We start from the raw sequence: 26,370 nt of genomic DNA on the forward strand, positions 1-26,370 counted from the left end.
ACGGATGGGAAGCTGTGATGAGCAGACGTGGGAAGGGGCAGGAGCAGAGCCGCAAGGGAACCAGGTGTTTTCTCCTGGGGGCCTGGAGCTGTTGAAGAGGCTGTGTGTGTGCATGGGAGTGTGTACTGGTGTTCGTGTGCATATGCACATGTGTGCTCATGTGTGTGTGGGACAGTGTGTGCACATGCATATTTGTGTGTTCACAGGTGTGTGTGCATGTGTGTGTGCATGTGTGTAATGGGAGTATGTGTGCATAAGTGTATGCACGGGAGTGTGTGTGTATACTGAGGTGTGTGTGTGTGTGCGCGTGCATGTATGTGTGCTGGGGTTGGAGGGTCAAGCGTGCAGAAGCCACAGGCCTGACGGAGGCGACGGGGCAGGCCCTGCCGCGCCAGCCTCACTGCGGGGCTGACCCCTCAGACTGCGCGCTAGTTCATTACCATTTCATGCCGTTCCTTCCACAGAACAGGGATATCTTGTCTTAATGACAATAAAAGCATCTTTTTAGTTTCTAGTTTATGATTTTCATTGGCAATGGAATCGGTAGGTCCTCACATGTCATCCTACTACTGGTTTTCAAAAAACTGTGGACTGATGACCCCACACGCCGGCAGGGATGGGGAGCACCAGGAACCCTCACTCCCGGCTGGTGCGGACGCCGGATGGGGCAGCCCCGTCGAAGACAGCGTGGCGGTTTCTTACAAAACGGGCCGTACTCTACCATGTGATCCAGCAACCACCCTCCTCGGCATTTATTCAAAGGAGCTGCAAACTTACACGCACACAAAAACCTGTGCCTGGGGGGTCAAACCCAGGAGTAGCTGAGTGTCCACACAGGCGCTGCTCCTGGCACGATATTCTGTGCTGAGAAGTAACGAGAGCTCGAGCCATGAGACCCGGGACCTAAGTTACCAGGCGAGAGAGGCCGGTCTGGAAAGGCTACGTGTGCGTTTGAGGAGGAGCGAGCACTGACCAGAGACAGACCCGGGCCGAGGGTCCCTGCCTTGGCCTGGCCTGGCCATCCACCCGTCCCGTGTGGGCACAGCGTGTGACAAACACTGACACGCAAAGTCACACTACGAATGATCCCGAGCCCCTCACAGGCACTGAGTGGTCCCCGCCAACGGGGACAGAGCCTCTAGGACTCTGTGCCCAAGCTCTGGTCTGTCCCTGCGCCCAAGAGAGAAGCCATCGGGCCCTCCCCTCTGCCGCCTCACCTCCGGAGGGGCCCCAGGAGGCCCTCTGAGAACGCTGGGCGTGGAGGTTCCGGGGCGATGACCTAAGAGGTCGTCTCTGGATTACGTCTTCAAGCCTCCCCCCACCATGAGGTCACTGTGAGGTGACCTGTGCTCCCACAGGGCTCCCAGAGGGAAGCCGGGTCTGTGCGTGTCCCTCTGTGCCTCACTCCCTTGCGATCAAGAGGCCATGGATTCAGGCTAAGAACGGGGGTGAGGGGCGTGTGCCTGGGCCTGCTGCCCCCACGGGCCTGACTCGCAGCCCTGGGCCTCCAGCCCGTGGCCCTGGGCCGCCCTGAGGAACGGGAACCGCCTCCTTCCCTCCTGCCGTGCCGGCAAACCCGTAAATTAATGTGGTCCTGCTCATGGAGATACACGGAAATAAAGACCCCTGCCGCCCTTGCTTCCCGGGGTACCACACCAGGTGCCATGGCTTCCCTAAGAAAGGGGGTTAGAGACCTAATGAAGTGCTCTCACGGGGTCTGGCTTCTCATTCTTCCCTTGCACACACGGAGACAGAAACTCTGAGGCCTGAGCGGGTCGAGGGGGGGCCCCTTGCTGGGATCTGTCAGCGTCTAGCCTCTTGCTTTTAGCAGAGCCGTCGCTCTCACGGCACGAGACCAGAGACCTCCCGGACAAATCTCGTCAGGGCTGGGTGAGGGGGCTGGGCAGGGCTCTCGGATGGGGGCGGGGACGGGGGTGCCCTGACCAAGCTCGGTGCCGGCTCACCTTCCCGAACACGGCCACGCGCGTCTTGTCGATGTACTGCTCCTTCAGCATCATCCTGCAAGGCCAAAAGAGAGAGGGGGTAGTGAGCGCACCCCATGGTTTATGGCCTTTCCTAGCGCACGGACACGGGCAGTAAGTCCACACTGAAGGCCTCCAAGGGCCCGGGTGAGAACGGTCTGGGTCCCTCGATTTGCCGACCCAGAGCCGAGATTACAAAGCAGCCCGGGCCATTCCAGAGACCAGGCGCTGCGGGGTCCCTGTCCTCGGCTACCATCTGCTCCTCACTTGGACCGTGGGACTCCCAACCGCCCCACACTCTGGGAGGGTCCTCTGGGATCTGCCTGGAGAGCAGACCCTGGCTCTGTGCTAAGGGGCTTGGAGTCAGGCGCCGGGCTCTCACCGCACCTGCCGTGTCCTTTGTCCCCAACTCCCGCAGGGGCCCCTGCCTTGTGCTTCCTGCCTCGGACGCTAGCAGCTGGCTGACCTGCCGGAGCCGCCCAGGGCCTGCCTCGCCCTTGCCAGCCTCTTACCGCTCCCCTGGCGTCCCTTGTATCCCCACAAAATGGCAGGAACCTTTCTGGTTTCTGGACTCTAATTCGGCAGTGGGGGTCTTGCCGCCGGCCGGCAGATGACCAGCTGCTTCCCGGGACTCTGCAAGTTGCTCCCCTCCTGTGTGCGCCCTCCGCCACCCGTATAGCCCCGTCCCCCCATTCCTGCCCCTGCGGACCATCCCCTTGCTTCTGTCTTCTGGGTGGTGCTGGTTGGCCGGAGCCGGCCCATCCCTGACAACTGCCCTCCTAGGCCAGAACTGAGCCTAACGCTCTGGGTACCACGTCCTCAGAGCCAACACGTGGAGGACCAGCCCTCCTCCCCAGCTAGGAGCGACGCTGTCCCAGACCTCCTGATGGAGGAAGGTCGTGAGAGAATGTCAGAAGTTGGGCCTAGAGGCCACCAGGCCCACAGACGCGGGGAAGAGGAGGAGGTGGGAATCGGCAGATGACGGGAAGATGCTGTGCTTGAGCACAAGGGCTCTCAGGAGCGCGAGCGAGATTCGGGAACGAGTGGGAGAGACCACGAGTAGGTCCAGAGGAAGAGTCTCAAGAGAAAGACAGAGCAACACTTCCAGAACTGAAAGATGCCGACCACAGTGAGGCACGGGGTGAGCGACCTGCTCCGTAGTGAGCCGCGTCCCCGTGGTCCTTCCCCCCCAATACTGATCTAACGAGACACGGTCAGGGCGCAGAATGGTGAAGTCCTCCCCTGCCCCGCAGGACGGCACGAGATGGGACCTCATGCTGCCATGACAGCTGTGCTCTGGCCACGGAGGGCTGGGCGCGGCGGCCTCTGCCGGACAGGCCTGGCGGGAAGGAGCAGGGGGAGGACAAGGGACTCTTGTTGCTGATTTCAACAGTGGTTACGGGTCAAACTCCGAAAATTACGGTCAAGTCCCGACCCCTAAAACCTCAGAGTGAGACCGTGTTTGGAAATAAGGCCATCAGATGCAGGTAGTTAAGAAGAGGTTGAAGTCGGTGCCCTGGATCTGGTGTGACCGGTGTCCTTGAAAGAGGACAGACCCAGAGACCCAGGAGGAGCGCCATAAAGACTGGAGATTACAGTCACGTGTCTGTAAAGCCAAGGGAAAAGGAGCAAAGCCAAGGGACGGTCTGTGGGGACCACGGAGCGAGGAGTGAGGCACGTGTACCACGACGGGCTCCATTCCGACTTGCGAGATGGCTTGGATTTCCACCCTCAGCCTTCCGCCCTCCAAATCCGCGGAACCGTGGGCCTTCGGTGACCCTTTCCTCTGATCACCGAGCGACTCGCCTCCTGACGTCAATGCCAGAAATCCCGATACTGACCCTCACTGATAAGGTACTCCGGAATCTTCCAAGGGTGGTTGTTTTTTCCAACATCAACTACTTTTGTCATCTTGTACCTGTATTCTTGCTGACAAACCAAGCAATTCCCAGGTGGTGACTTGTCTTCTGGTGAACAGCGGAACCCCAAGATCAAGGAGAGCCCGATTTCATGTGCGGGGAGCACTTGGTATTGCTGGGGTCGTCTGAGGCCAGCAAGAGCCAAAGTGAGTCCGTCATGTGCTTAGCTTTACGGAGCACATCCTGAGATCGGTTCCACGCTGGTCGGCAGAGGCCCCGGGGCACAGGCCTCCAGCCCTCTAGAAGCACGGTCTCCTGCAGAAGGGGGCCACCATGGGGATGCAGCGTGATGGTAGACCTGCTTGCTGACTGCTGTGGCCACCGCTGAGCCGGCCGCGGGGAAGCCAGGAGCTGGTCAGCGTGGGTGAGACCGAGGTCAGGAGAACATCTCACGGGCGGCGGCACAAGGTCCTGGTGAGCGGAGCTGTTCGTCTTCAGGCGGGGGGACAAGGTCAGAGAAACCTCCACGGTGTCTGTGCCACCTAAGCCGTGCTCCCAGCCACCGAGCACAGCGGGGCCCTACAGCGAGGCCTGGGTGGCCTGGCGTGGGGTCCTCCACTGGCTCTCTTGGCAATGGGCTCCCCATCACCCTGGTGGAGGCTCTCAGAACCTGGCTGCCCCTGGGAGACCCCCTTCCCACCTGGCCCTCCGTCCCCCCACCCCCCCAACCCCTGCACAGTGGCAGAGTCCCCTGCAGCCTGGTGTCACCCATGCCCTGGCACCCTTCACAGACAGCCCCGTCCAACCCAGGCACCCTTCTTGGGGACCCAAGCTGACACAGGGGCCACAGCACCCTCAGAGTGGGGGAAGCTCACAGCCCAGGCTGGATTTGGCAAGAAAGAGGAGCCAACGAGGGGGAGGGGAGAAACACGGCCAGTGCTTCTGTCCTGCTCGGTGTGATGGGGGCGCGGGGCCCAGCACCGTGAGGCTGCTGACCCGGGGGCCCCGGGACAGAGGCACGGAGGCGGGAGAAGATGGGACAGTCACACAATGGGCTGGGGACCACCGCCAGCCGCATGTTTTCTTAAACTTCTGATGAAACTGGGTTATTTCTTTCTGAAATGAAAACACAGAGGCCCAGACCCTAAATAAAGCTTGGTCGAGTGCTCTGTGGCTTGAGACATCGGGACCTCAGCTTCCCGCACGTCTTAAAAAGGCTGTAAGGTTTTCAACGGTTTATGTGTCCTCGTGTTTGCGAGCCTCGGTGGTCTAAACGTCGATGCTATTTACTGTCTTTCCAGAACAGGTTCTGCCTCGTTTTTTGAACAGATGGCCAGATCAACTCCTTATTTTTAGACAACACAGTGAGTGTGAAGCTACCCTTTGCTGTCTTGTTCCCGTGCTCGGAGGGGAGCGACCAGACCTAGCCAAGCACCTGCAGGGGCGCGGGCTGCCGGTGTGCCTGAAGGACGCTGCGACCTTCCGCCCGGGCCTCTGGGGCAAGGCGCCCTGTGCCCCACGCTCCACAGGACCCGCCAGACGGGGTGGGCGAGGAGGGGCACCGAGGGAGGAAGGCTTTGCCTCCATCTCGCAGGGCAAGCCCCATCGCCGCTGATGGAAGTCCCACCCCCACAGGCAAGTCCCGACGGGACCCCTGCCCTTTTCCTAAGAAGCCTTCCTTGGTGGACACTGCTGGCTGCTGACCTGGCCTTCACCCTGTCCTCCCCCACAGAACCCTAGAGCCCTCCTGTCCACCTTTCTTCCCGTTCCCAGCCACGTGGGGGGACCCCCTAGGTCTCAGGGTGACAGCCCACACCTCTCTGGCCAGTCATGGGTCCTGGATTCTGGACTGGTCAGCGGCATGTAAGGGGAGGTTTGGTGGGTGCTTCTGGGGAAGCTCCCCCCTTCTTTTCTGGAAGTTTCTGGAAAGGGCTCCCTCCCCAACCTGCCGAAGGTGAATGAAGCAGCAGGGACTGAGGTGCTCCCGGCAGCCATCCTGCGAGCAGGAGGAGAGTCGGCTCTGGAGGAGGCCGAGAAGCCTGGCTGGGCAGAGGGACAAGAAAGCCCGGGTTTTGGGGGGTACTGCTGAACCCCGAGGCCTCCCGTCGTTCTGGACTTCCAGAGCCGGTATAATTGCTTATTTTAAAACCATGTTTGACTTTGCCTGCCTGTGTGTTAGCTCCCAGGCAAAAGCCCCCTAACAGACACCCTTCTCCGACCACCGGCCCCCAGAAGCTGCCCCTCCCCTGTATTTTCTGACAGGACCCTGGGCACATCGCCTCGTCTCCTCCACCAGCTCACGACGGCCTAGAACAGAGAGGACCGCCCTCCGCTCACGCACCACTTCACCCACTGACAATGACCTAACTCAGCCCACACAGGGGCCCCGACCTTTTCAGAAACAATGTCACAAGTCAGGAAGGTAAAATGTTTCCGACGTGCAAAGCACGGAGCCACGGCAAGAGCGGGGACGGGACAGCACGCTTCCTCGCAGCCCTCCAGGGCACAAGCCTTTGTCACCTGCACACCGTGTCCCACCCTGTCCACGTGCCCGGGGGCCAGCGTCCCGCGCCCCTCTTCGCAGGGAAGACGACTGTCGTCACCAGAGGCCCCGTTCCGTGGGTTCCCCACCCCCTCCCGTCATTCCCCAGACACAAGCCCGCTGACCGGCCGAGCGGTTCCGCAACATCTCTCGGTGGCTGGGGCCGGCGGACCGTGAAAAGCCTCCCTGCCCGCGGGGTGCGAAGGCCGGCGCCGGCCGGGAATGGGCTCTTGATGTCTTTTTTCCAGGACAACAACGAAACTCCCGTCGTTTGAGCATCTGTCCCCTAGTGCTCAGCCTCCTTCTGTCCTCTGCTGGTCCCTGCTCAGCGGCTAGCATGTGCGGCGACACGAGACAAGGACGGGCCACACTTTGGGGCCAAGCGGGCTTTTCTGAGCGACCCCCGGGGGGCCAGGATCCTTTCCCTGTCCCACTCCTGTTGTCTCCCAACCCCGTTTCCCATCTTCCCTGAACTCCGCTCTCTCCCTTGTGATGATTGGCAAAGACGTGTGTGTGCGTGTGTGTGTGCGTGTGTGCACACGCGTGTGTGTGCGCCTGTGACCACGGCAATGGGGAGCCAAGCTGGTCCCACCCACAGGCTTGGCACTTTGTTTTCGTCCACACGCGAGCTCCTGGCGGCTCGGCAGAAACTAGTATAAGAGTCTCTGGAGAACGTTACTAGAAGCATCCCCCAAAGGCCGCCTTGGAATCACCCGCAGAGTGCTGTGAGCGTAAGCAGATTGTGGGGGGCCGCACGCACCGAGCAGCCCCGTGACCACAGTCCCCCCCGCCCCTCCCGCCGGCGCCCCCGGGGATCCTCACCGCACGGCCTCCATCTGGTCCTTCTCCTCCAGGGCGCCGAGCCTCCGCCCCACCTCGTGCAGGAGCTTGGTCCCCTGGAAGCCGCTGCCGCGGCCGTCGCACTTGACCACCACAGCGCCGTGGCTGCTCACCAGCACCGTCTCCCAGGTCACCGCGAACTTCTCGGCCACGCTCTGGCTGCCCGGGGCGCCGTCCCTGGAAGAGAGCCCGCGGCCTCGGTCTGCGGCGAGCGGCCGGCCCCACGGATGCCCGTGTCCCTCGGGTCCCCGCGCAGGGGTGACAGGCCGCCCGCCATGCCTCGTCCCCGGCGACTCGCCGGCCGGGATGGGGACCCGGGTGCCACGCTGAGGCGCGGGCGATGCTTCCGAAGTCTTTTCCCTCTTGGTCGGACCGAGACGAGCAGGGGCACGCCAGCCTCTCCGCGGCAACAGCAACGGGTGGCCGCCGCCCCAAGAGCCAGCCCGCCGACCGCGCTGGCCGGGCCCGGCCCACGGAGGTGACAGCTCCCACTGCCCCCGCTGTCCTGTTTTCCCCAGGGACCGAGGGCGTGAGGGCGACAGGGCATGTCTGTGGGTGTGAGATGTGTGTGAATACGTGTAACTACGTGTGCTGGGTGTGCAAGGGGTGTGAGAGGTGGTGTCTGTGATGAGTGTGGATGCAGGTATGTGCGCGAAGGATGTGTAAGCAGTGTGTGTGTGACGGGTGTGTGAGAGCTGTGTGAGGGGTGTGCGGTGGGAGGGGTGTGAGGGATGGTATGTGAAGAGTGTGTAAGGGTGTGTGTGCAGGGATATATGTGAGGTGTGTGTCAACGGTGTTTGTGTGCAGGTGTACGTGAGATGTGTGTGTGTGTGAGGCGTGTGTGTGACAGGTGTGTGAGGCGTGCATAAAGGTGTGTGTGGAAGGGGTGTGTGAGGCGTATGTGTGTGAGGGGTATGAAGGGTGTGGGATGTGTGTGAAGGGGTGTGTGAGGGGCGTGTGTGTGTGTGAGGGGCGTGTGTGTGTGGGCGTGTGAGGCACGCGGATGGTTGTCGGCCCACGGCTAAGCCTGCCCGACAGTGAGGGGAGCGAGTCAACGGCGGACGGAACCGACCCTGGGGTCTAAGCCGGGGGCAGCTCCGCGGCGGCTCCGTGGGCTGCCGGGGAACCAAGCCCCGGGCCCAGGAGCAGGCTCAGTCCGGTGCTGTGACGCGCACTCGGGCGCGAGCTGTCCCCGCGGTCCTGCGACAACGCGGCCGCCGCGGCTCTGCCCCGACCGCCTTCTGGTAAGCGCGTGGGGGCTGCTACCGGGAGGCCGTGGCCAAGCTCAGCCCCCCGCGTGCTCCGCGCCCCGAGAGAGCACACACGGAGGCGAAGACAGGACGTGCTGCACATCTGGGTGGCATCTGCCCTTAAAAACCCCTCCGCGTGCCCGCTGTGCCTGCTGTGCCTGTGTGGACTCTGCACTTGGCCTGCGCCTCCTGCAGGACGTGCGCCCTCGGGGGCCTCCGCGCCGCGCCCATCGGGGCTCCCAGCCCAGCCTCCCTGGCCCCGCCTGGCCGAGCCTGTTCACAGCCACGATGGCGCTGCCCGCCTGGGAAGACCTGCTCGGGTCTCGGACCACGAGTGGACTGTGGCGAGGGGTACGGGGCCCCCGTCTTTGGTCGTCGGGAGCCCTGACTGCGGCGGGCAGCCCAGCCCGCCTCCCGATCTGCTTTCCAGCCTCCTTCCACACGCTCTTTCTCTGAAGAGTTCCGCTTGGGTCCCCATGGTGTCACCGGGTCCCCAGGCAAGCACCCTGAGGCGACGGCGACGGTACTCACACCACCAGCAGCAAGGGGTAGTGGGCGGTGTCGGTGAAGGTCGCCGGCTTGAGGATCTGGACGGGCAAGTCTAGGCACAAACAGAACACAGGGTGGCCCGTCAGGGCGCAGTGCGCCCCAGGAAGGAAGGGCGCTGGCCACGGCGTGCCACGGAGTGCTGTGGAGGCCCCGGGAGAAGGACACTCTGGAGGGGACTTGGGGAGGGTCCCCCACAACCCCGGGGCTGGCCCTGACTTTTACCTCAGCGACTCTGGCCTGCCGAGTGACCTCAGGCAAATCGCCCAGCCACCTCGACATGGGCTGCTCCAGCTGAAGCTTAAACCCAAGCTTGCAAACAGGGCGCCGAAACCCAGAGAAGCCTGGAAGGCCGCAAACCCTTGTCCACAGCCGGATTCCAGGCCGGGAAATGAAATCGCAAGGGCGCCACGAGTCTCTGCCCGCAGCGGTGCCGAGACACGCAACTCAGTGGGGACGGACATCGGGGGGCCACGGGGATGGGGACGGGATGAGAGCGGGGCACGGGTGGCAGCCCAGAGGGCGAGGCTGGGAGCCGGGGCGGCCTCGCCGTGTGCAGGTCGGTGCCGGCCACCTGACTGCCCACGAAGCCACCGCCGGGGGACAGCGAGAGCTCCGCGAGGGGGCTGTGGCGCGAGCTCCTTCAGATCTTGGCCCGGCAGCCGCGCACCCGGTGTGGGAGGGAGGGGGCTCCGTACCAGTGTCTTCTGCCCCCTCCCCCCAAACACACCTTCCTGCCCAAGTTAGAAATTGTTTATTGATGTTAACTACAGCCCAGATTAGCAATTAAATTGGAATTAGTAGCTTTTTCACCACGATTACCACGGATACATCCCAGGCTGGGGGGCGGGTTCTGCCGCCAGCTCGACCAGGCTCTCATTACTGATTCCGGCCGAATGTTAATGGCTTGCAAATTGGATCAATGGCCCAGGGACCGGCAGAGAGGCAGGCGGCTGACTTTATCATGCAACATCCATAAAACATGGTCTGGGCTGCGCTCTGCCGCTGATAAGCCCGTGGGCAACCTTGGCCACGACTGGCTGCGTACAGGGCCGGGAGCCCTTCCTGAAGACGGACTGCTTCCCGAAGGAAAGCCTGAGCCTCCGGTGGCATGAAATGAAAAAATAAAACATAACCAGACAGGTCGGGAGGAGCACGTCTCGTAGACCGTGACCCCAGAGGGGTGACATTCCGGTGGCAGTCCCCGCACACGCCTGCTTTCCGAGCACCTGCGAGCATATCCCATCCACCCAGCAAGGAAACCTCGCACGGGAAGGAACTCGGACGGCAAGGGTGGAGAGTTGAAGATTTGTTTCTAAAGGTCTTCGTCTGTGTTTTTGGAGGGGATGGTGTTAGGATTTGGGAAACTGCTGGGATCGCGTGTGTGGACTGGCGTGGGGAGGAGGGCAGCGGGCCCCGGAGATGAAGAATTTTGTAAAGAAATATGATCTGGCCTCACTGGCTGCGATAGGAAGCAACGGACATGGGAAAATGTGGCGGAATGTTCCAGAAAAAGTACTGCCGAGGTTGGGGGTGGGGCAGGAAGTTGAAGTCTGACCACAGAGGGCCTCCAGGCCGGCCGCACAGCCTGTGCAAGGGCCCTGTGGTGTGCAGTGGGAATGAGCGTGAACGATGAACTCCACGCTGTCCTGTTGCTCTGGAGCCTAGAAATGTCGGAGCCCGTCTCGAGGTCTGTAGATAGACCTGGGAGGTAGCAGGGGTGGGAACCAAAGTGTGGAAATTGCTTGCCCGTGTGATGAGCCGTCCTGCCGTCCTTCTGTCCTGCCGTCCTGTCCTTCCTCCCCTCCCTCCCTCCATCATTCCCCCACCCCCTGTCAATTTAAAATCATCCCATTTTCCTGCCTTTTGGTTCTTCCCTACAGAAGGAGAAACACGCAGTTTAAGGTTCTCATGAATTTGAGTCTGTTCTGAGTAACTGGACGCCAGGGTCCGTGTGGACCCTGCCCAGCTGCGCCCTGTGGGGGCCGCCCAGATTTTCCTCGGACCTGCTCCTGGGGTAGGCGGTGTCCCTGACGGGCCCTCCATAGGAGGGGTCTCCCGATCGGCCCAGCGTAGCTCTCTTCACGGAGCAGCAGGGACAGGGGTGGGATCTAAGACAAACGAGCCGAGACTCGGGGGAATCCGTCAGGAGCTGCTGCCACCCCGGGCCGCACGCCCGTGCTTCTAGCTGGTGTGCCCCTGTGTCTCCCGATGGCCTTCAGAGCTGGGATTCCCGCGGCTCCCGTGTGTCCTCATGCTCTGCTGGTCTTGTGAGCTTTCTGCCCCCTCGTTTTCAGCTCTGTCCTTTGGTTTACTGCTCTTCCCGCTCTGGCCGATCAGCCTGCCTGGGTGCCCCCCATGCTGGGCCCACGGCTCCCTGCGGGGCCTTCTGCTTCCATGAGTGCCCCCTGCTGGGCCCGCGGCTGCCTCAGCGCCCCCTGCTGGGCACGCCGCTGCCTGGGCGCCCCCCCCCCCCCCCCCCCCCCCCCCCCCCCCCCACTGGGCCTGCCACTCCCTGGACGCCCAAAGCTGCCCAGGGCTCTGGGCCGAGTGGGTCTTGCGGAATCTGAGCGCATCTCGTGGAGACCCGGGAGAAACTCAGCGGGCAGGGAGGTGGCGGGAGTGACCCGTGGACCTGCAGCAAGAGACCCCCAGGGCCCTCACCCCATCTCCCGGTGGGGGCAAATGTGTGGTTTTCCAGTTTGTTTCTTCTCCTGCCCCCAGACCCTTCCCCATTTATCTCCTTCATCAGGAGGATCACCTTTGGGGTCTTTTAAAAGAGAAAGCCTCGGGGCTCAGAGGCAGGGTCAGGATTTGGCATGCACCGTATTTCTTGATTTTCAGAAGTGAGTGCGTAACCCCAGCTCACCACCGCGGAGACAAGCTCTAACACAGACTCGGCAGGGCCCACTGATAGGACCAGGGGGTTTCGGCCAGCAGCCTGTGGATGGACTGAAGGTGCTTCTGAGTGAGCGCTCCCTGTGAGTCCACGGACATGTGGGGACTCTCCCCCACATGAGTCGAGGTCAGCTCCGGACTCTCTCCTCAGTGAGCGCCGGCTCGTGCTGCTCCCTCCCCGGTAGCACTCTCCCGTCCTGCGGCCGCCGGAAAGCCCCCTCCAAGGACCCTGTCCTGGTCCCACCTTCCTGGGAACCTTCAGGTGACGCCAGTCCGCTCATGCTGTCCTGAACTCCTGGGCATTTCTCGGCCATATACACTGTCTGGGTCACTCTGCTTCTGTTTCATGGGGGTGAGCCTGGGCTCCTAACCTTGGGAGGTCACAGACTGTCAGGTCGCTGTGTTTTTTTCTTACAAGGGGATGCTTACTAATGCCCCTGGGCCTGCTGGCCCGGGTGAGGAGCCACTGCCCTCTGTAAGGGAGCGGTAGGGCAGGAGCCTCCAGGGATGGGCCAGGGCGGCCAACACAGGCAGGGGCACAACGACCCCCGCCCCCACCCCTGCAGTTCAGACATCACTCCTTCATCTCAACCCTCTCCGTCGACCCCTGGTGACCTGCTCGCCTTCAACAAAGAGCTCCAGCAGTGACGGTCAGTCCGGCCTAGTCAGCCCAGGAGAGGAAAGCTTTTTGAGAAGCTGAGTGATGGGTGGACAGAGCTGAATGAAGGTTGGAGCCTACCTTGTTTGAGAGAAGGGTGCTGCCCCCCAAAGCAGGGACAGAGCTCTGGGGGGAAGACAGATGTGTGTGGGGGCGTCGTGTACGTGGGGTTTCCAAGGGCAAACATCTGGCAGGCAGGGAGGCTGCCAGGGTGGGCCGGGTTGACCCCAGCGGCCCTCTCTCGAGAGGGGGAGCGAGGCTCCAAGGACTCGGCTTCCCCCCGGGAGACACGAGTCCACTTCTGGCCAGGGGCCCGGGGATCCAGCACAGCGTCCGTGCTCGTGAAGAGAAGGGACAGCCCGAGACAAAGAGGGACACAAGGAAAGGCCAAGTGCGGGGTGCTCTCGGGTGCGACGGCACGCCAGCCCTCCGCGGGACCATCTCTCCAGTCCCAAGGACGCCTCCTCGGCCATGAGCATCACCGGGAGCTTAGACGATGAAGCAGGAAAACATCAGACGAACAGAAAAGAAATTTCTGAGGAAGGTTGTTTCCTCTGGATGGTGTCATGACTTGTTTCCCCCGAAGGAGAGAAGTTCGGCCTGGGACCTCATTTACGGTCAGCCTCTTGAGGACAGACATCCATGCTCCCCTGCTTTTTTGGTCTGTTGCCCCAGGGGTGTCTTGGTTCTGAGCACAGCAGGCCCAGGGCAGGATGCGCTCCCCCATGAGCCCCGCCCGAGTCCCCCCCCACCCCACCGTGTGGACTGGGATGCATGTCCAGCCCGGAGGCCGGGCAGTGGGGTGCGGGGGAGCCTCAGGGCACTGCAGTCCCCTGCTGGCCTCCGGGCGTCCCCTCGCAGGAGGACAATGCGGCACTTACTGTAATCATCAACCTCGACCTTCCTGTATTCCACCTTGGGCATCTGTCGCTCACGTACGGCCTTCTGTACACGCTCGTTTGTTTCTAGATCAAACATTTCTAAGAGAGAAAGAAAATCGGCACATTCAGACTCAGCGATCACGTACTGAAGCCACGGGCCTTCAGCCCGCAATTTCCTACGTCAGGCCCGGAGGGGATGGTTCTTATTTCTTTTGTGCAGACCAGGAAACTGAGACGAGGCGGACGCCCTGTCCTCGGGGCAGGGGCTTGGACAGGTGGAGGGTTCTCTCCCCCGTCTCAGGTAGACCCTCCACCGCCCACAGGTTGGGGTTCCCATGGCACCTCCACTCACATGCATAGGGCTGGGGGTTTCTTTTTTTTAAAGATTTTATTTATTTGAGAGAGAGAGAGCATAAGCAGGGGGAGTGGGAGAGGGAGAATCAGATTCCCTGCTGAGCGTGAAGCCCGATGCGGGGCTCGATCCCAGGACCCGGGGATCATGACCTGAGCTGAAGGCAGACGCTTCACTGACTGAGCCACCGAGGCGTCCTGGTCTGGGTTTGTTTCATCCCCAAACTGCTGGCTTCAGAAAACCAACATCACATATCTGTTAGGACGGATGGCCTTCCAAACCCAGCGGCCACGATGACCACAGAAGGCAAGGAAGTTAGGGGCTGGAGTGCGCTCTTCATTCAAATGTTGCGGGAAAAGTGGATTCAGATCTCGTATCCGACTCATGATGTGATCTGGTTTAGGACACCCTAATCTGGATGTCCCTACCAGTTGGCCCTAAAGCCACAGGGGCCAGAGGGTACAGCACAGTGGGACCGGCCCTTTTGCCTCCAAATTAGCAGGAGACGGCATAGCCTGGGCTGGGTCCTCACGGGCAAGTGAGCCCGGGCGGTGTTTCCCCAGCGGCACGGACGCCCCTCGTCAGCCCACGTCACCGATTTCCTGCTGCAGAGGCCCTTCCTCCTCCGTCACCATCTGCTCCGTAACCAAAACCACCCGGCCTTTCTCATGTGGAGCCCACACATGAGGACACCTAGTGGCCCACTAGAAACGGAAACCTTTCGTCAAGGAGCTCCAGCTCTGGCTCCTGAAATAGCTCTGACACACTCATGAATACTTTCCCGAGTGGACTCACACCACAAGCAGCGCTCCGGGAACGGGGAAGCTTCCCGTAACAACTCCCTTTCAGAACGACAGACCATGAGTCACTCCATGACGGCGCACGGAGGCCCAGTATGGCCCAGAATCAGGGGACTCGGGCACCGAGTGGTTTTCTCTGAAGGACACGCGGCCACCAGGGACCTGAGGGCCTGTCTGTGAGTGGGGCCGGCAAAGTCCTGCGGCCACTCGTGGACAGGGACAGTTCCAGAACGGCGATGAGCAAACAGACAAAACCAAAAATGTTTTACAAGTTGCTGGACACGTATTTGAAAATTAAGCTTTGATGAAAGGGGGCGTGGGGGAAACGGTAAGCTGGACCCAAACCATGGAAGATTCTGAACATTGTGTGGCAGGCAAGAGATGGTGTCCTTTGTAGACAGTGGGTTTGGACACTGTGTCTGCAAGGGATATACCGGGAGGTCCAGGCAGACGACCTGAACCCTGAGACCTGGAGATATGGCTGAGAGAGGGCACACTGTACCTCGGGGTCACGCACACAAGTTGGGGCAGGGGCGCTGGCCCAGGGTGGCGGGCGTGCCCCTCAGCCTGCCCCACACCCCTGCCCGGACTCCTCAGAGAGCCCACATAACACTCACTTTTGTTGAGTCTAAATGCCCTCATCCGTGGGGTGCCCGGGGGGGCTCAATTTTTTGAGTGTCTGATTCTTGATTTTGGCCCAAGTCATGATCTCAGCGCGGTGAGATCGAGCCCCATATCTGGCTGCGCGAGGCGGCGATTCTCTCCCTCTCCCTGTCCCTCCCTCCCCGCTGTGCTCTCTCTTTCTCTCTGTAAAATAATAAATAAATACATCTCATTTAGTGCCCTCAGCCCTTTAGCAGTGTTGTGGGAGGGCACTGCCAGGGGAGAGGAGCTGGTCCGTGAGACCGGAACTACTTCTTATTTGTGTTCTCGTCCCAATGGTAGGGCAGAAGTCTAGAAGGCAGCTCTGCAGAGAGCAGGAAAATCACATTTTCCCAAGTCTCTGCTGCCACAGGACCTTGGCACAGTCACTGACCCCCATGACTGGAACTTTCTTTGCTGGCTCCTCCCTCAGGCCAAACATGACATCCACAAATAGAAGCCCAGCCTGGGTACCCGCTCTGAACACAGCGGTAAGGGTTGTGGTCTTTTGCCTGACTGCCTTTCCCTGACCTCCAGCACCCGAGGCCTCAGTGCTCGGTCCCGTTTCAGAGAAAAACCACACGAGTTTCCAGTCACCCGCATAGATGTAGACATCCAATCCATACTCCAGAAATGACGTATCTCCCCTGAAGCCGAGTCTGGGTTTCCACCCCAGTCCTTCTCCCGGACTCCCCATGGCCCCGTTTCCACGGCCCCGAGAAGGATCCGCTGGACAGGAAGCTGCGAGGGCCTGGGTGGGGTGGGGGGTTCCTCCTGCATGTTCCAGGCCTCTCGAGCACTAAGAGTTGACACCATGGGAGGCTTCCCCGCCCCCCTGCTTCCCGCCACAGAACCAAAACACACTTCATTACACCGACTGGAAAGCGTGCAGCGCTGGAAGGACTTGTGACCAGCGCGAGTCAATACTGAGCTAACGCCCGGATCAGGAGGCAATTCACGCACGCTGCCCAGACCTGCGCTCACTGCGGAGCCAGTGCTCAGGTCTCCCGGGGTCATCGAAGAGCCCGCCATCCTTCCAGGCCAAGCGTATACACGTTGGGTCAAGCCGGACGAGGGCAATTAGCGGCACTAATGGGAACAAAGGTGGGCACAGCTCCCAGGAGGCAGCAGCACGCTCCTGGGGCGCGGGTCACAGTCTCCGCCGGGGAAGTCTGCTGGTGGCGAGGCCAGCCCGGACCACCGGCTTCCGAAACCGAAGAACCTACAGAGCCTCTCACGGATTATTATGCTACTCTCGCCGTGTGTGCGTTTGGATCCAGTATTTATTTATTTATTTATTTCTCTTTCTTTCTTTCTTTTTAAAAAATATTTTTATATTTTTATTTACTTATTTGTCAGAGAAAGAGAGAGCGAGCGAGCACACAGGCAGACAGAGTGGCCGAGGGAGAAGCAGGCTCCCTACAGAGCAAGGAGCCTGATGCGGGACTCGATCCCAGGATGCTGGGATCATGACCTGAGCTAAAGGCAGATGCTTAACCAACGGAGCCCCCCAGGCGTCCCTGGATCCGGTACTTCTGACATCACTCGGCAACCTCTAACGCCGATCCTGAAGGAGAAATTTCACACGTAGTTTGCAGTGTGTTTTTGCTGCCCACCGAGCTCAGCTCGCCTGGAGTTACGGAGAACCCACGCTCGCCGCAGGAACAGCCCTCCCACTCCTGGACCCCGGAGCTCCGGCTTCGAGCGGGGGGCACGTGATATTCGAACGGAGCACAGGCCCCGTGGACTCTGCCTGAATAGCTTGCCTCTGCCCCGAAATCCCACCCTTCACAGAGGCACCAAAGCAACAGACTATTAAATTTAGTTAAATATTAGATTTCTCATTTAATGATTGCCCACACAGCTGGTTTTATCAGCAGAGAGCTGGCTGGCCCACGGGGGAGTTGAGTTAAGCCATTTTATTTGTTCCCATAATTGCATTCAAAGAAGGCAGGAGCTCAGCAGAGGAAATAGGAGAAGATTGGCGTGTTCCCGAAGGACCCTTCTTTTGACTTCACGGCCACGGGGACCTCCCGTCGGGAGCATACAAATGGCCACTCCTTAATTAAATGTGAGCCCCCTCTAATATTTGGCGGAATTAGCTATTATCAGATCTGGACACAGTGAGACGGCAGGCGCGCGGACCGGCTCAGAGGGGCCGCCCCCACCCCAGCTGGGCCCCTGCGGACCGGTGCGCCGTGGCCCGCGGGCTGCCCCAGACCTGCTGCTCACGGCACTGCAGGGTCCCTTCTTGGCCACGTTCAGGGAAATGGGACCAGAATCTGCCAGAAGCCAACGGGCAGCCGACCTGCGGGGGACAAAGGCAGTGGCCACTCTTCTGTGTCCACGGGAAGGAGAGGCACAGGAGCGAGTGCCCGGAGATCACGCCCCGTGGTGGGGTCTCCTTGCCCCGCCGGCGTGTCCGGGCCTCTCGCAGCCGGGCCACAGCCTGGACGGCGCGTCCGAGGAGCCGAGCTGTCCGCCCTCATGGTAACACCAGCCACGTAGTGACTGTGGTTTTGTGGCTTACCTAAGTGGTAGGAATGCCCAAGCCCCACATGAGTGTACTTGGGTCCCAGCCATAATTACGTTCTTCGGGAAGCCGCTTCTAAATAATTCGGAGTCACATCTGCGAACACGGCCGCAGGCTCTGCTCGCAAGGTCAGATTTTCTGAAAGGAAAGAAGCCGCGCATCCCCAGGGTGGCGCTGGGGTCAGTTGGGAGGACGAGGGAGGACAAAGAATTCTCAAACCGGCACTTCACGTGGCAGAGCACGGCGGGGGCGGCTGTGCCGACCGGCCCTGACCTGGCCGGGGCCTCTCTCCAGCAGACCGGCATCGTTCCCGAAGCTTCTGTCCTCGGGGCCTGGAGCTGCCACGCGCACAGGCCGCACACTAGCTGGCAGACCAGGCTTCCCACGGCGTGCCCCAAAGTCACCTTCCCGAGAGCCGGGGGGCCCACCGTCACTGCCGTGCGCACCCAGCGCCCACGTCCCGTCTCCGTCCACACAGCCAGGCAGCACGGCCTTCCCGACACACGAGGTTTAAACATGGCGAGGGACTTGGCGCGGAGTCAGACTAACCCGGGGTTGATTTTGGGAGCTGGGATCAGAGAACCTGGTTTAGACGATGACGACAACACAGCAGAACCAGAGGCTGGAACTCTCAGTGCAGGCTCTGCCGTGTGCCCCGGCCCGCAGGGTCCAGCTCTCACGACCCAGGAGGAGCCACACCTGTCTGCGCTGTCCCCCTCTGGGCCGGGGCAGGGCCGGGGGCTGCCGGGGTTTGGGTCTCCTGCTCCAGACTACTTCGCACGTCCCAACATCCGCGTGAAGCCCGCTCCGCCGGCTTCCGTCCACATTCACCGACTGACTTCCTGACCTGAAAAATCCGAACATTTGACCCCATCTTCAAAAACATGGGAGCGCACGGTGGTTTGCGGTTTCTCTGTCTTCCTTTCTTTCTTCTTTTCTCTCTTTTGAGGGAATTCAGATGATCTGCTCTTGGTGCATCAGAGTTCCAGGAGGAACAGTGTGTTAGCCGTTGGTGATTTCTGCAATCCGAGAGCCTCAGTGTTCACCTGAGACGTGGAGCCGGGTCGCCCTCCTCCGGGCTTGTCGGTGAGGAGTAGGAGCCGCGTCATGTGCCCTTCGGCCGCCCCTGCGACCGCCACAGCCCTCAGGAGTGACGTGTTGCATCTGACCAGCGAGGTCGTGCGTCTGGCATCTGCTGAGGACACGGGGGACGGAGCTGACCGCAGCAAGGGAGGGAGGGAGGCGGAGGGAGCCCAGAGGCGGGCACAGAGGCTGCGGGGTGGGCAGGCGCATGGCCCACCGCCTCCCCAGACCACTGTTCCCGGGGCGTGAGGAAGGCCCTCCAGGGGGCACCGTGCCCGGACCGACCTGCACCTTCCGCCTTGGAATGAAGACGTTCCGTCCCGTCCATTGTCATCTAATATCTGTTCACTCCCGAATCTCAGATTCCCAGAATGAAGCGGGTTTCCCTTCTTTCCTGCGGTGAGCCCCGTATGCACAGCAACCCCATGCCCGTGAGCGCGCTAAACCCCACTCGGCCCTCGTCCTTCCTACTCTCCACACCGAGGCCGCTCGTCAGCCGGGGATGCCTACGGCAGAGTGGGGACAACGAGGACTTGAAAAAAAAATCACAAAGATAACCCAAATCTCCAATCCCTGCCAGATTAGAAGGACGGCAGCCGATTTCCTCAGAGCCCGAAGTGAAGGCTCACGACTCCCTTCAGGTCTCGGAGACCTCGACTCCGGGTTAGATCAACACCCAGAACTCCCACCTCCTCTCCCACCGGGCACTAAACACGGGCCTCCACGGCTTCTCCTGTGTGTTTGGGTCTGTTAGGACATTTTTGTCTTCTGTGCCCTCTGCAGACTCTGGGCTCACGAGTGCAGGTAGGGGAGGGTCCCCAGCCCCACGAGTGCAGGTAGGGGAGGGTCCCAAGCCCCCATCTCCCCCCGTGCTCCCCTCCGCTGGGTCCGCGCCGTGGCACCTCTCCTCCCCCCTTCCCGCGTCCCCAGGCTGGGCGCTGGTGCTCCCCGCCGCAGTCAGAGAACCCTCCTTGGTGGGGTGGGGTCCACCCCCCTGTAGGGACCCCTCTGGCACTGGGCACACCTGTCTGCTCTCTGGGGTCGCCGGAGGCAGCTGCACAGGCCAGCACAGGGCCGTATCTGACGGGCTCGCTCAGGACGAGTGAGCTGCACAGAAACGGCCGGTAAGTTCGCCCCCGTCACTCCCCTCTCAGGGACGGGCAAAGGCAGCCTGTGGTGTCCTAGACCTTCCTCGTGTACAGGGGCTGCTCGCACCCGTCGGCCTGTCTCCCTCCTCCCGGGGCCTCTCTGGCATGTCAGTGGGTCCCCGTGAGGCAATGCCGTGTGCTGGAAAGGACGCCGACCTCCGCTGGGCCTCGATGCAACAAATCCCACACAACTTTCTTTTCTTTCTTCCCGCCCACGTGGCCAGAAGCGGGGGCGATGGTGGGCTTCCTCCCGGGACAGCGACAAGGATCCCGCGACCTGGGTTTCACAGGAGCAAAGGACAAACCCTCGTTCCGCTGTCGTATGTCGGACTGTGTCCCTCACACATGCTGACGTCCTCACCCCCAGTACCTCTGACGGTGGCCGTATTTGGAATCAGGGTCTTTGCAGCAGAAGCAAGTTGGGCTGAGGCCATGATGGTCCTAATCCAGCACAACTACTGGGTCCTTGTAGGAAGGGGAGAGCTGGACACAAGGCTGCACACGAGGAGGCCATGTGGCGAGGAACGGTGACCCTTGTGCTAGCCCAGGAATGCCAGAATGGTTGCCGGCCGCCACCGGGAGCTGGGGGACCGCCTCCCCCCGCAGCCTTGGAACCAGTCACCCTGCCGACATCCTGACCTTGAACCTGCAGCCTCCGGGGCTCAACGGCACACGTTTCTGGGGGATATGCACTCAGATTCCGGGGGTGGTGCGCCGAGTGGCTGTCATCACCAGCCATGGGTTCCTGATTTTACCCGAGGGGCACAGAGCCGGCAGGAGAGTTATTTCGCGGCATTCTGTGCAGCCACATGAAGCCCATGCAGACGTGGGGCATGGGGCACGGGGCAGGGCCGGGACTGGCAAGAGGAAGATGGGGAGTCAGAGGCTGTGACCCTGGCGCGCACAGGAAGCCAGGCTGCCCGCACTGTCGCAGTCACTGGGGACCCCCTACCCTCCACTTCACCCTTGCCCTGTCGTCTGGCCCCAAAGCCGCTGGAGGGTGGAAAGGACAGGAGGACACGCGTGCAGGGGCGGGGAGGGCGAGCTGCCGCAGACGGGGCGCACGCAGGGAGCAGCACGGGCCGTCTCACTGCTGGGCGGGTGGGACAGCTGCCGGATCCCAGGGACACCTGAGATTCTCATGCGTGAAAAGGAGCCGTCGTGCGGGCCTGACGTCCTGACCCACGGGGATGGACATGCCTCTTTTGCTTCTTGGGGGGCGGCCCCCCCCCCCCCCCCGCCAACAGCTCAACCACGGAGTCATTCTGTGTCCACCTTGGGGTCCTGCGTCCTCGTTCCGGAAAACCCTGGGCAGCACTGAGAACCAGAGACGCGGCAACCGGCGGGTCGGGATGAGCTCCCCCCGGAGCGAGGCTCAGGCTGAGGGACAGCCGGGGTCCGCACACGGCCGGGCGCCCAGGCTTGCGAGGATGCGTGGTTGGAGAGGACCCCAGGTCCGCACGGCCCAGACGCTGTCCGGCTCCTGTGGCTCAGCACTCAGCTGGCGGCATGACGGTGCCACCTTCACGGGAGGCGCCCCGATGCCCCCGCACGGGCTGGTGCAGGCCGTGGGCAGAATCCTTCCATTTCCCGTTCCATGCCCCCCGACCCCGGGAATCACCAGCAACTGTGACCCCTGAACCCCAAACAGTGAAATGCTTCTCTAAAAACCTCTTTTTGGGGGTCCCCCCAGAATACAGACGACAAGTACAACCTCCAGACTCAGGGGGCTGCCCGGGCGGAGGGGTTGTCACAGCCAGCCACCAACGGTGACAAAAAGGGGGTTGCTTGGTTTCCCCGCAGAATCGGGAGACCTCTTGGAGGAGAGCTGTCCTCGCTGCCTGCGCTGGCGGGCACAGGGAGAATTCTTCCCAGACACTCTCACGGTGCAGACACCCGCACGCACACTGCCCCATTTTATAAGAGAATAAACAGCCTGTGTCATTACGTGGAGGCACCTAAGACGCAGGCCGGCGTTCATATGCGGGCCCATGGGACCCGAGGACAAGCGGGGACTGGGCCTCGCTCCCCGGGCTCGCGCTCCTGGCCCCCAGCAGCCCTGGATATGTGATCGCGGCCAGACCCGCGTGTGGCTACCGGGCACAAGGCCTCCCCAGACGCAGGCGCCGCGTCACCAGATCCCTAACAGCGTCCTCCAAAGAAGCAAGTCAGAGGGTTGAAGCCAATGGCTTTCTGAACAGCCATACCTCGTTTCCTTAAAAGGGGGGAAAAAGCACCTAGAAATAGTTTTGTGTTTTTACTATAGATTTAACAAAGAAAAAAGGCTGTTTATTTTGAAAGAATCATAAATTCACGGGACACTTCAAAAACACGGCCTGGCGTCCCACACACCCCATACCCAGCCTGCCCCCAGAGCGACACCCGCTGCGGCACGGGGCAGCGTCCGGCGAGGACACCGACCACACACCCTGTTCGGTGCGCATCAGACCACAGACTTTTAAGAAGGGAAAAAGTTCATGAAATATCAGGAAATCTTCTATGTACTTCTTGTGTGTGTGTTTGTTCCCAGGGTAGAATTCTGTCATTCTTCAGTAGCAGGTAACACCCAGTGCTCGATCCGTCACGAGCCCCTCAATGCCCCTCCCCCAGGGACCCACCCTGCCCCTCCCCTCCAGCGGCCCGGTTTGTTCCCTGGAGTTCACAGTCTTCCACGGCGTGTCCCCCTCTGGTTTCACCTCATTTGATCTTTCCCTGCCTTCCCCTGTGATCCTCTGTCTTGCTTCTTCAAGTCTACGTGTCAGGGAGATCACGATCGTTGTCTTTCTTGGACGGACGTAGTTCACACCGCACATTACCCTCCGGTTCCAGCCACGCCGTCACAGCTGGCAAGGTTCTTTCTTACTGACGGCGGATAGTCCGCTGTATGAACACACTCACACGCACACACACTCACTCACACACACACACACACACACACACACACACACACACTCTATAGAATTCTCACATTTTAACCAGTCCTCTAAGTGAGTAGGACACGTTCTCTTCAGACAAAAAGATGTTCCAGTTGAGGTTTTTTGAAATATTTCCATGTTTCAAAGTGGAAAATCATTGCTCAAGAGATTCGAGCGCGAACACTTTTTTAAAAACAAGGCTGTCATGTTCGGCTGTGTCTGTCGACCCCACAGAGGCCTGCCTTGAGGTGGGCGTCCGGCCCAACCCCTCGGGCAGCCTCCCCAGGACTCTCCAAGCCCCTGTGCCCAGAAGAGGGGGCAGCCTGTGGCTGGGTGGGGTGTAGCCCTGATAACCGGGTCACATCCCATCCCTATGGGGCATGTGATGCAGACCCCAGACCTCACAGGCTCCCAGAAGGCTCCCAGTGGTGCCGGAGATGAGGTCCAGGGCCGGGCACTGGTGCCCAGAACGCCGCACCCCCCGAGAGGACAACAGACAGGCCGGCGCAGTGACTTCCCCACTGACGGCCACGCAAGTGTTCTGAGTGGGTCTCGAATCCGTCTGGCAGCCCATTTCTGGACTTCTTTTGCCCTTTAAGTGATTTAAAAAATCGATTTCTGGTGTTCTCTTCTACTTTTGAGTCTCCAGTAATTACTGGATAAGTTTTGGGGACTCCGGTCATCATTTGGGATTATTCTCTAAATGCTCTCTTTAAAATCAACCTGTTCTACCGACTTTGAAACACTTCGGCCACTTTCTCACCAGCGTCTAAATAGATCCCGGGAGACTCCGCCTTCAACCCTCCTCACCCCTGCACGCCGCGGCACCCGACGCCTGAGCCCCGGCCGGGAATCCAAGTCACGGACACCAGCTGCCTTGATATTCAAGGGAAGGGCAGAGTGACTGCTGCCTTCGGAGCCGGAGGTCTGACTTTCCGTTAGAAGGCAGAGCAGGGTCCTGCCAGGGCCGGTGGTACCACCGTGGGAAGGAGTGGGAAGGCGTCGGGGGTCGGGAGGAAGGAAGCAGTGGGGTTCCTTGGGGACAGGGTCGAGGAAGACCAAGAAAGAGGGGCTGAGTGCACGTTCTCTTCATTCCCAGCTCTACGAGGGTCGGCCTGGGACAGGACGCGCCCAAATTACATGAGAACTAAACACAAGGGTGTGTGTGTCAACTTGCCTGGGGTCCCTTTAAGCAAAAATGTGCTGGGAGGTCCCCCGGGAAGGCCCCTTGTGCCGTGACGGTGCCCCCCACCCACAAGGGTAGACGAACCTCCAAGTGCCCACGGAGCCTTGACCCCCCTCCCCGTGGAGGGCCAGGCTGCAGGGCCTGGGGTGCGGGCGGGGCTATGCACGGCCGCAGTGGCCTCCGGGCCTCAGCTCATCTTTTGGCTTCGTGGCTCTGACCGTCCACCACACTGACCAACACTGGCCATTGTGGGGGTCGCTCTGAACCGCTGACCAGCGCCATCTGTGTCTCCAAACAGGAGCACATGGCAGGATTCTGCCCCAGAACTTGGGCTTTCTTTCTCCCATGACGCAGGAGAATTCCAGAAAAGAGCAAAAGGCACTTACTTCTCTTGTCGGTCGTGTTGTGCACTGTCACCGTGGGGACTCCAGGACCTGAGTGGGTGGAGAGGAGAAGCCAGAGAAGAAAAGAAAGAAGGTCGTTAGTTCATCTGAAACACAGGAGCGTCCGGCCTCCCTTCCAGCGTGCACACGCGCGTGCCCGGGACCTGCCTGCCTGGCTTCGTGCTCTTAGCATCCCAAGGGAGTGGATTCGAACTCCCATATTCACACTCATCTCAGGGTTCATTCCCTCCTCGCTCCACGGCCCTGTGCCGACGCCAATCCCAGGCGGGGCCTTGAGTGCAAAGGAAGGACACCCCAGTGGCGTCCTGGACGGGTTCCTCCCGGAGAGGTCGGCCTCTCCACGGGCCTCTTGGGACGCTTTGCAAACACTGACTAGCCAGCAGGGCTCTTGTGCGGAGGTCTGGCCGTGTGTCCATCCCCGCCTTACGTCGGCTTCCTGACTCCAAGGCCGTGGGGGAGCCCAGAGCCTGGAGGGGTGAGGGAAGGGCGGGCTCCGGGCTAAGGGGCCTCGGTGGCTTTGGGCCATGGTCAAACGTCCTTAGTCTCTTGAGCAAGGAGAGAGTCCAGGGAGCAAAAGGGGCTTTTCCAAATTGTTTTCTGGACCCTGGTGAAAGTATGCTAGAGGCAGGCGATCGTTCCGGCCTCTACTCTGCGCCCTTTGAGAATTCACTCTCTTCCAGCCAGCCGGGCGTGGGCAGGTCCTGCAGGATGCCCACGGCTCCCTCTGCCCCAGACCCGGGCAGGCTTGCTCGTTTCCTTCGGTGCAGTCTCTGCTGAGATGCCTTCTCCACTTGCCTGACGGGAGCCTCCTCCACCACACCGCCAGCCCCTACCTGTCTCCGCTTCCTCCCCCTTTGGAGAGCTCACTGTCCCGTTCCGTGAAGCTGGGACCTTAGGACGGGCATTTTCTGTATTTGTTCACTGTCCTCGTCTTCAACGGCACCAGGCATAAGACCGAGAAGCGCTGTCTTTCCGACTGCCGCTCCTGCTGGCGGCCGGAATACAGCTGGTGTTGACTGCATATGCATGGAGTGTGTGCTGAGCGGTGGCCACGGAGCCTCCCGGAGGAGCAGGGGAGGCCTGCCCCTTGGCCCTCGGGGACTGGGGACAGTGGAGGCAGAGAGAGGACGCGGGACGCAGGAAGGCAGAGGGAGGAAGGTCCACGGCGGGGGCACCGTGGCCAGGGCGCTGCTGGCTCTCTGCTTCAGGCTGGGGACTCACGGACACTCTGAGCTGGAGGACATGTACTGTCTGGGGAGAGGACTGGCTGGTGCTGACCTTCCCTGGGCTCACTGTAACCTCGTGCCTGCTTCCCTGGGGCCGCATGACCAGGGGCTCCAGTGAGAGCCAGGGACCTGCCACGGGTCCTACTGTTCTGAGGGCTTAGCGACCCCACTGCAGCGGCTACCGAGTGGAGGTCCCATTCCGGGGCCCAAAGAGCATTAGCCACGGAGGAGCCATCAAATGGGGCTGGTCCAGCCAGGCCCCGGCTAAGGTGAGAGACAGACTGTGGGTCTCACCAGCCGTGGACCTCAGAGCCTGTCCACAGTCCAGGGACTGGACCCAGACCCTGCCCAGTGCACATCCGAAGTCCGGGGGGCCTGGGGCCTTATCCCCCCACCACCGCGGGGCCCCCTCCCCCGTTCACCCACTACATAGGACAGCCCAAAGAAAATGCCCCGCATCTGGTTACATGTGAATTTCAGATAAACAATTCGGTGTTGTGTTTTGTTTTAGTATGAATATGTCCCATACAGTATTTGGGACTTACCACCAAAAAAAAAAAAAAAAAAGTTGTTTACCTGGAATTTAATGTAATTGGGTGCCTGCATTTTCAGTTGCTAGATCTGA

The 26,370-nt window shown here is 60.8% G+C and overlaps 1 protein-coding gene across 4 annotated transcripts in view; it reads right to left on the reverse strand.

The window, feature by feature from the left end:
- Positions 1-26,370, reverse strand: part of DPP6 (dipeptidyl peptidase like 6) — an 857,378-nt gene that overhangs the window by 7,501 nt on the left and 823,507 nt on the right. For all 4 annotated transcript variants that reach the window (XM_059396038.1, XM_059396041.1, XM_059396039.1 and 1 more), the window contains exons 17-21: positions 24,502-24,549; positions 13,457-13,555; positions 9,005-9,074; positions 7,206-7,400; positions 1,965-2,019 (exon numbers count right to left, since the gene is read on the reverse strand). In XM_059396038.1, coding sequence (XP_059252021.1) covers positions 1,965-2,019; positions 7,206-7,400; positions 9,005-9,074; positions 13,457-13,555; positions 24,502-24,549 — 467 coding nt within the window. The remainder of the gene's footprint in view (positions 1-1,964; positions 2,020-7,205; positions 7,401-9,004; positions 9,075-13,456; positions 13,556-24,501; positions 24,550-26,370) is intronic.

The sequence above is a fragment of the Mustela nigripes genome, chromosome 4 (genome assembly GCF_022355385.1).
Source record: "Mustela nigripes isolate SB6536 chromosome 4, MUSNIG.SB6536, whole genome shotgun sequence".
Lineage (NCBI taxonomy): Eukaryota > Metazoa > Chordata > Mammalia > Carnivora > Mustelidae > Mustela > Mustela nigripes.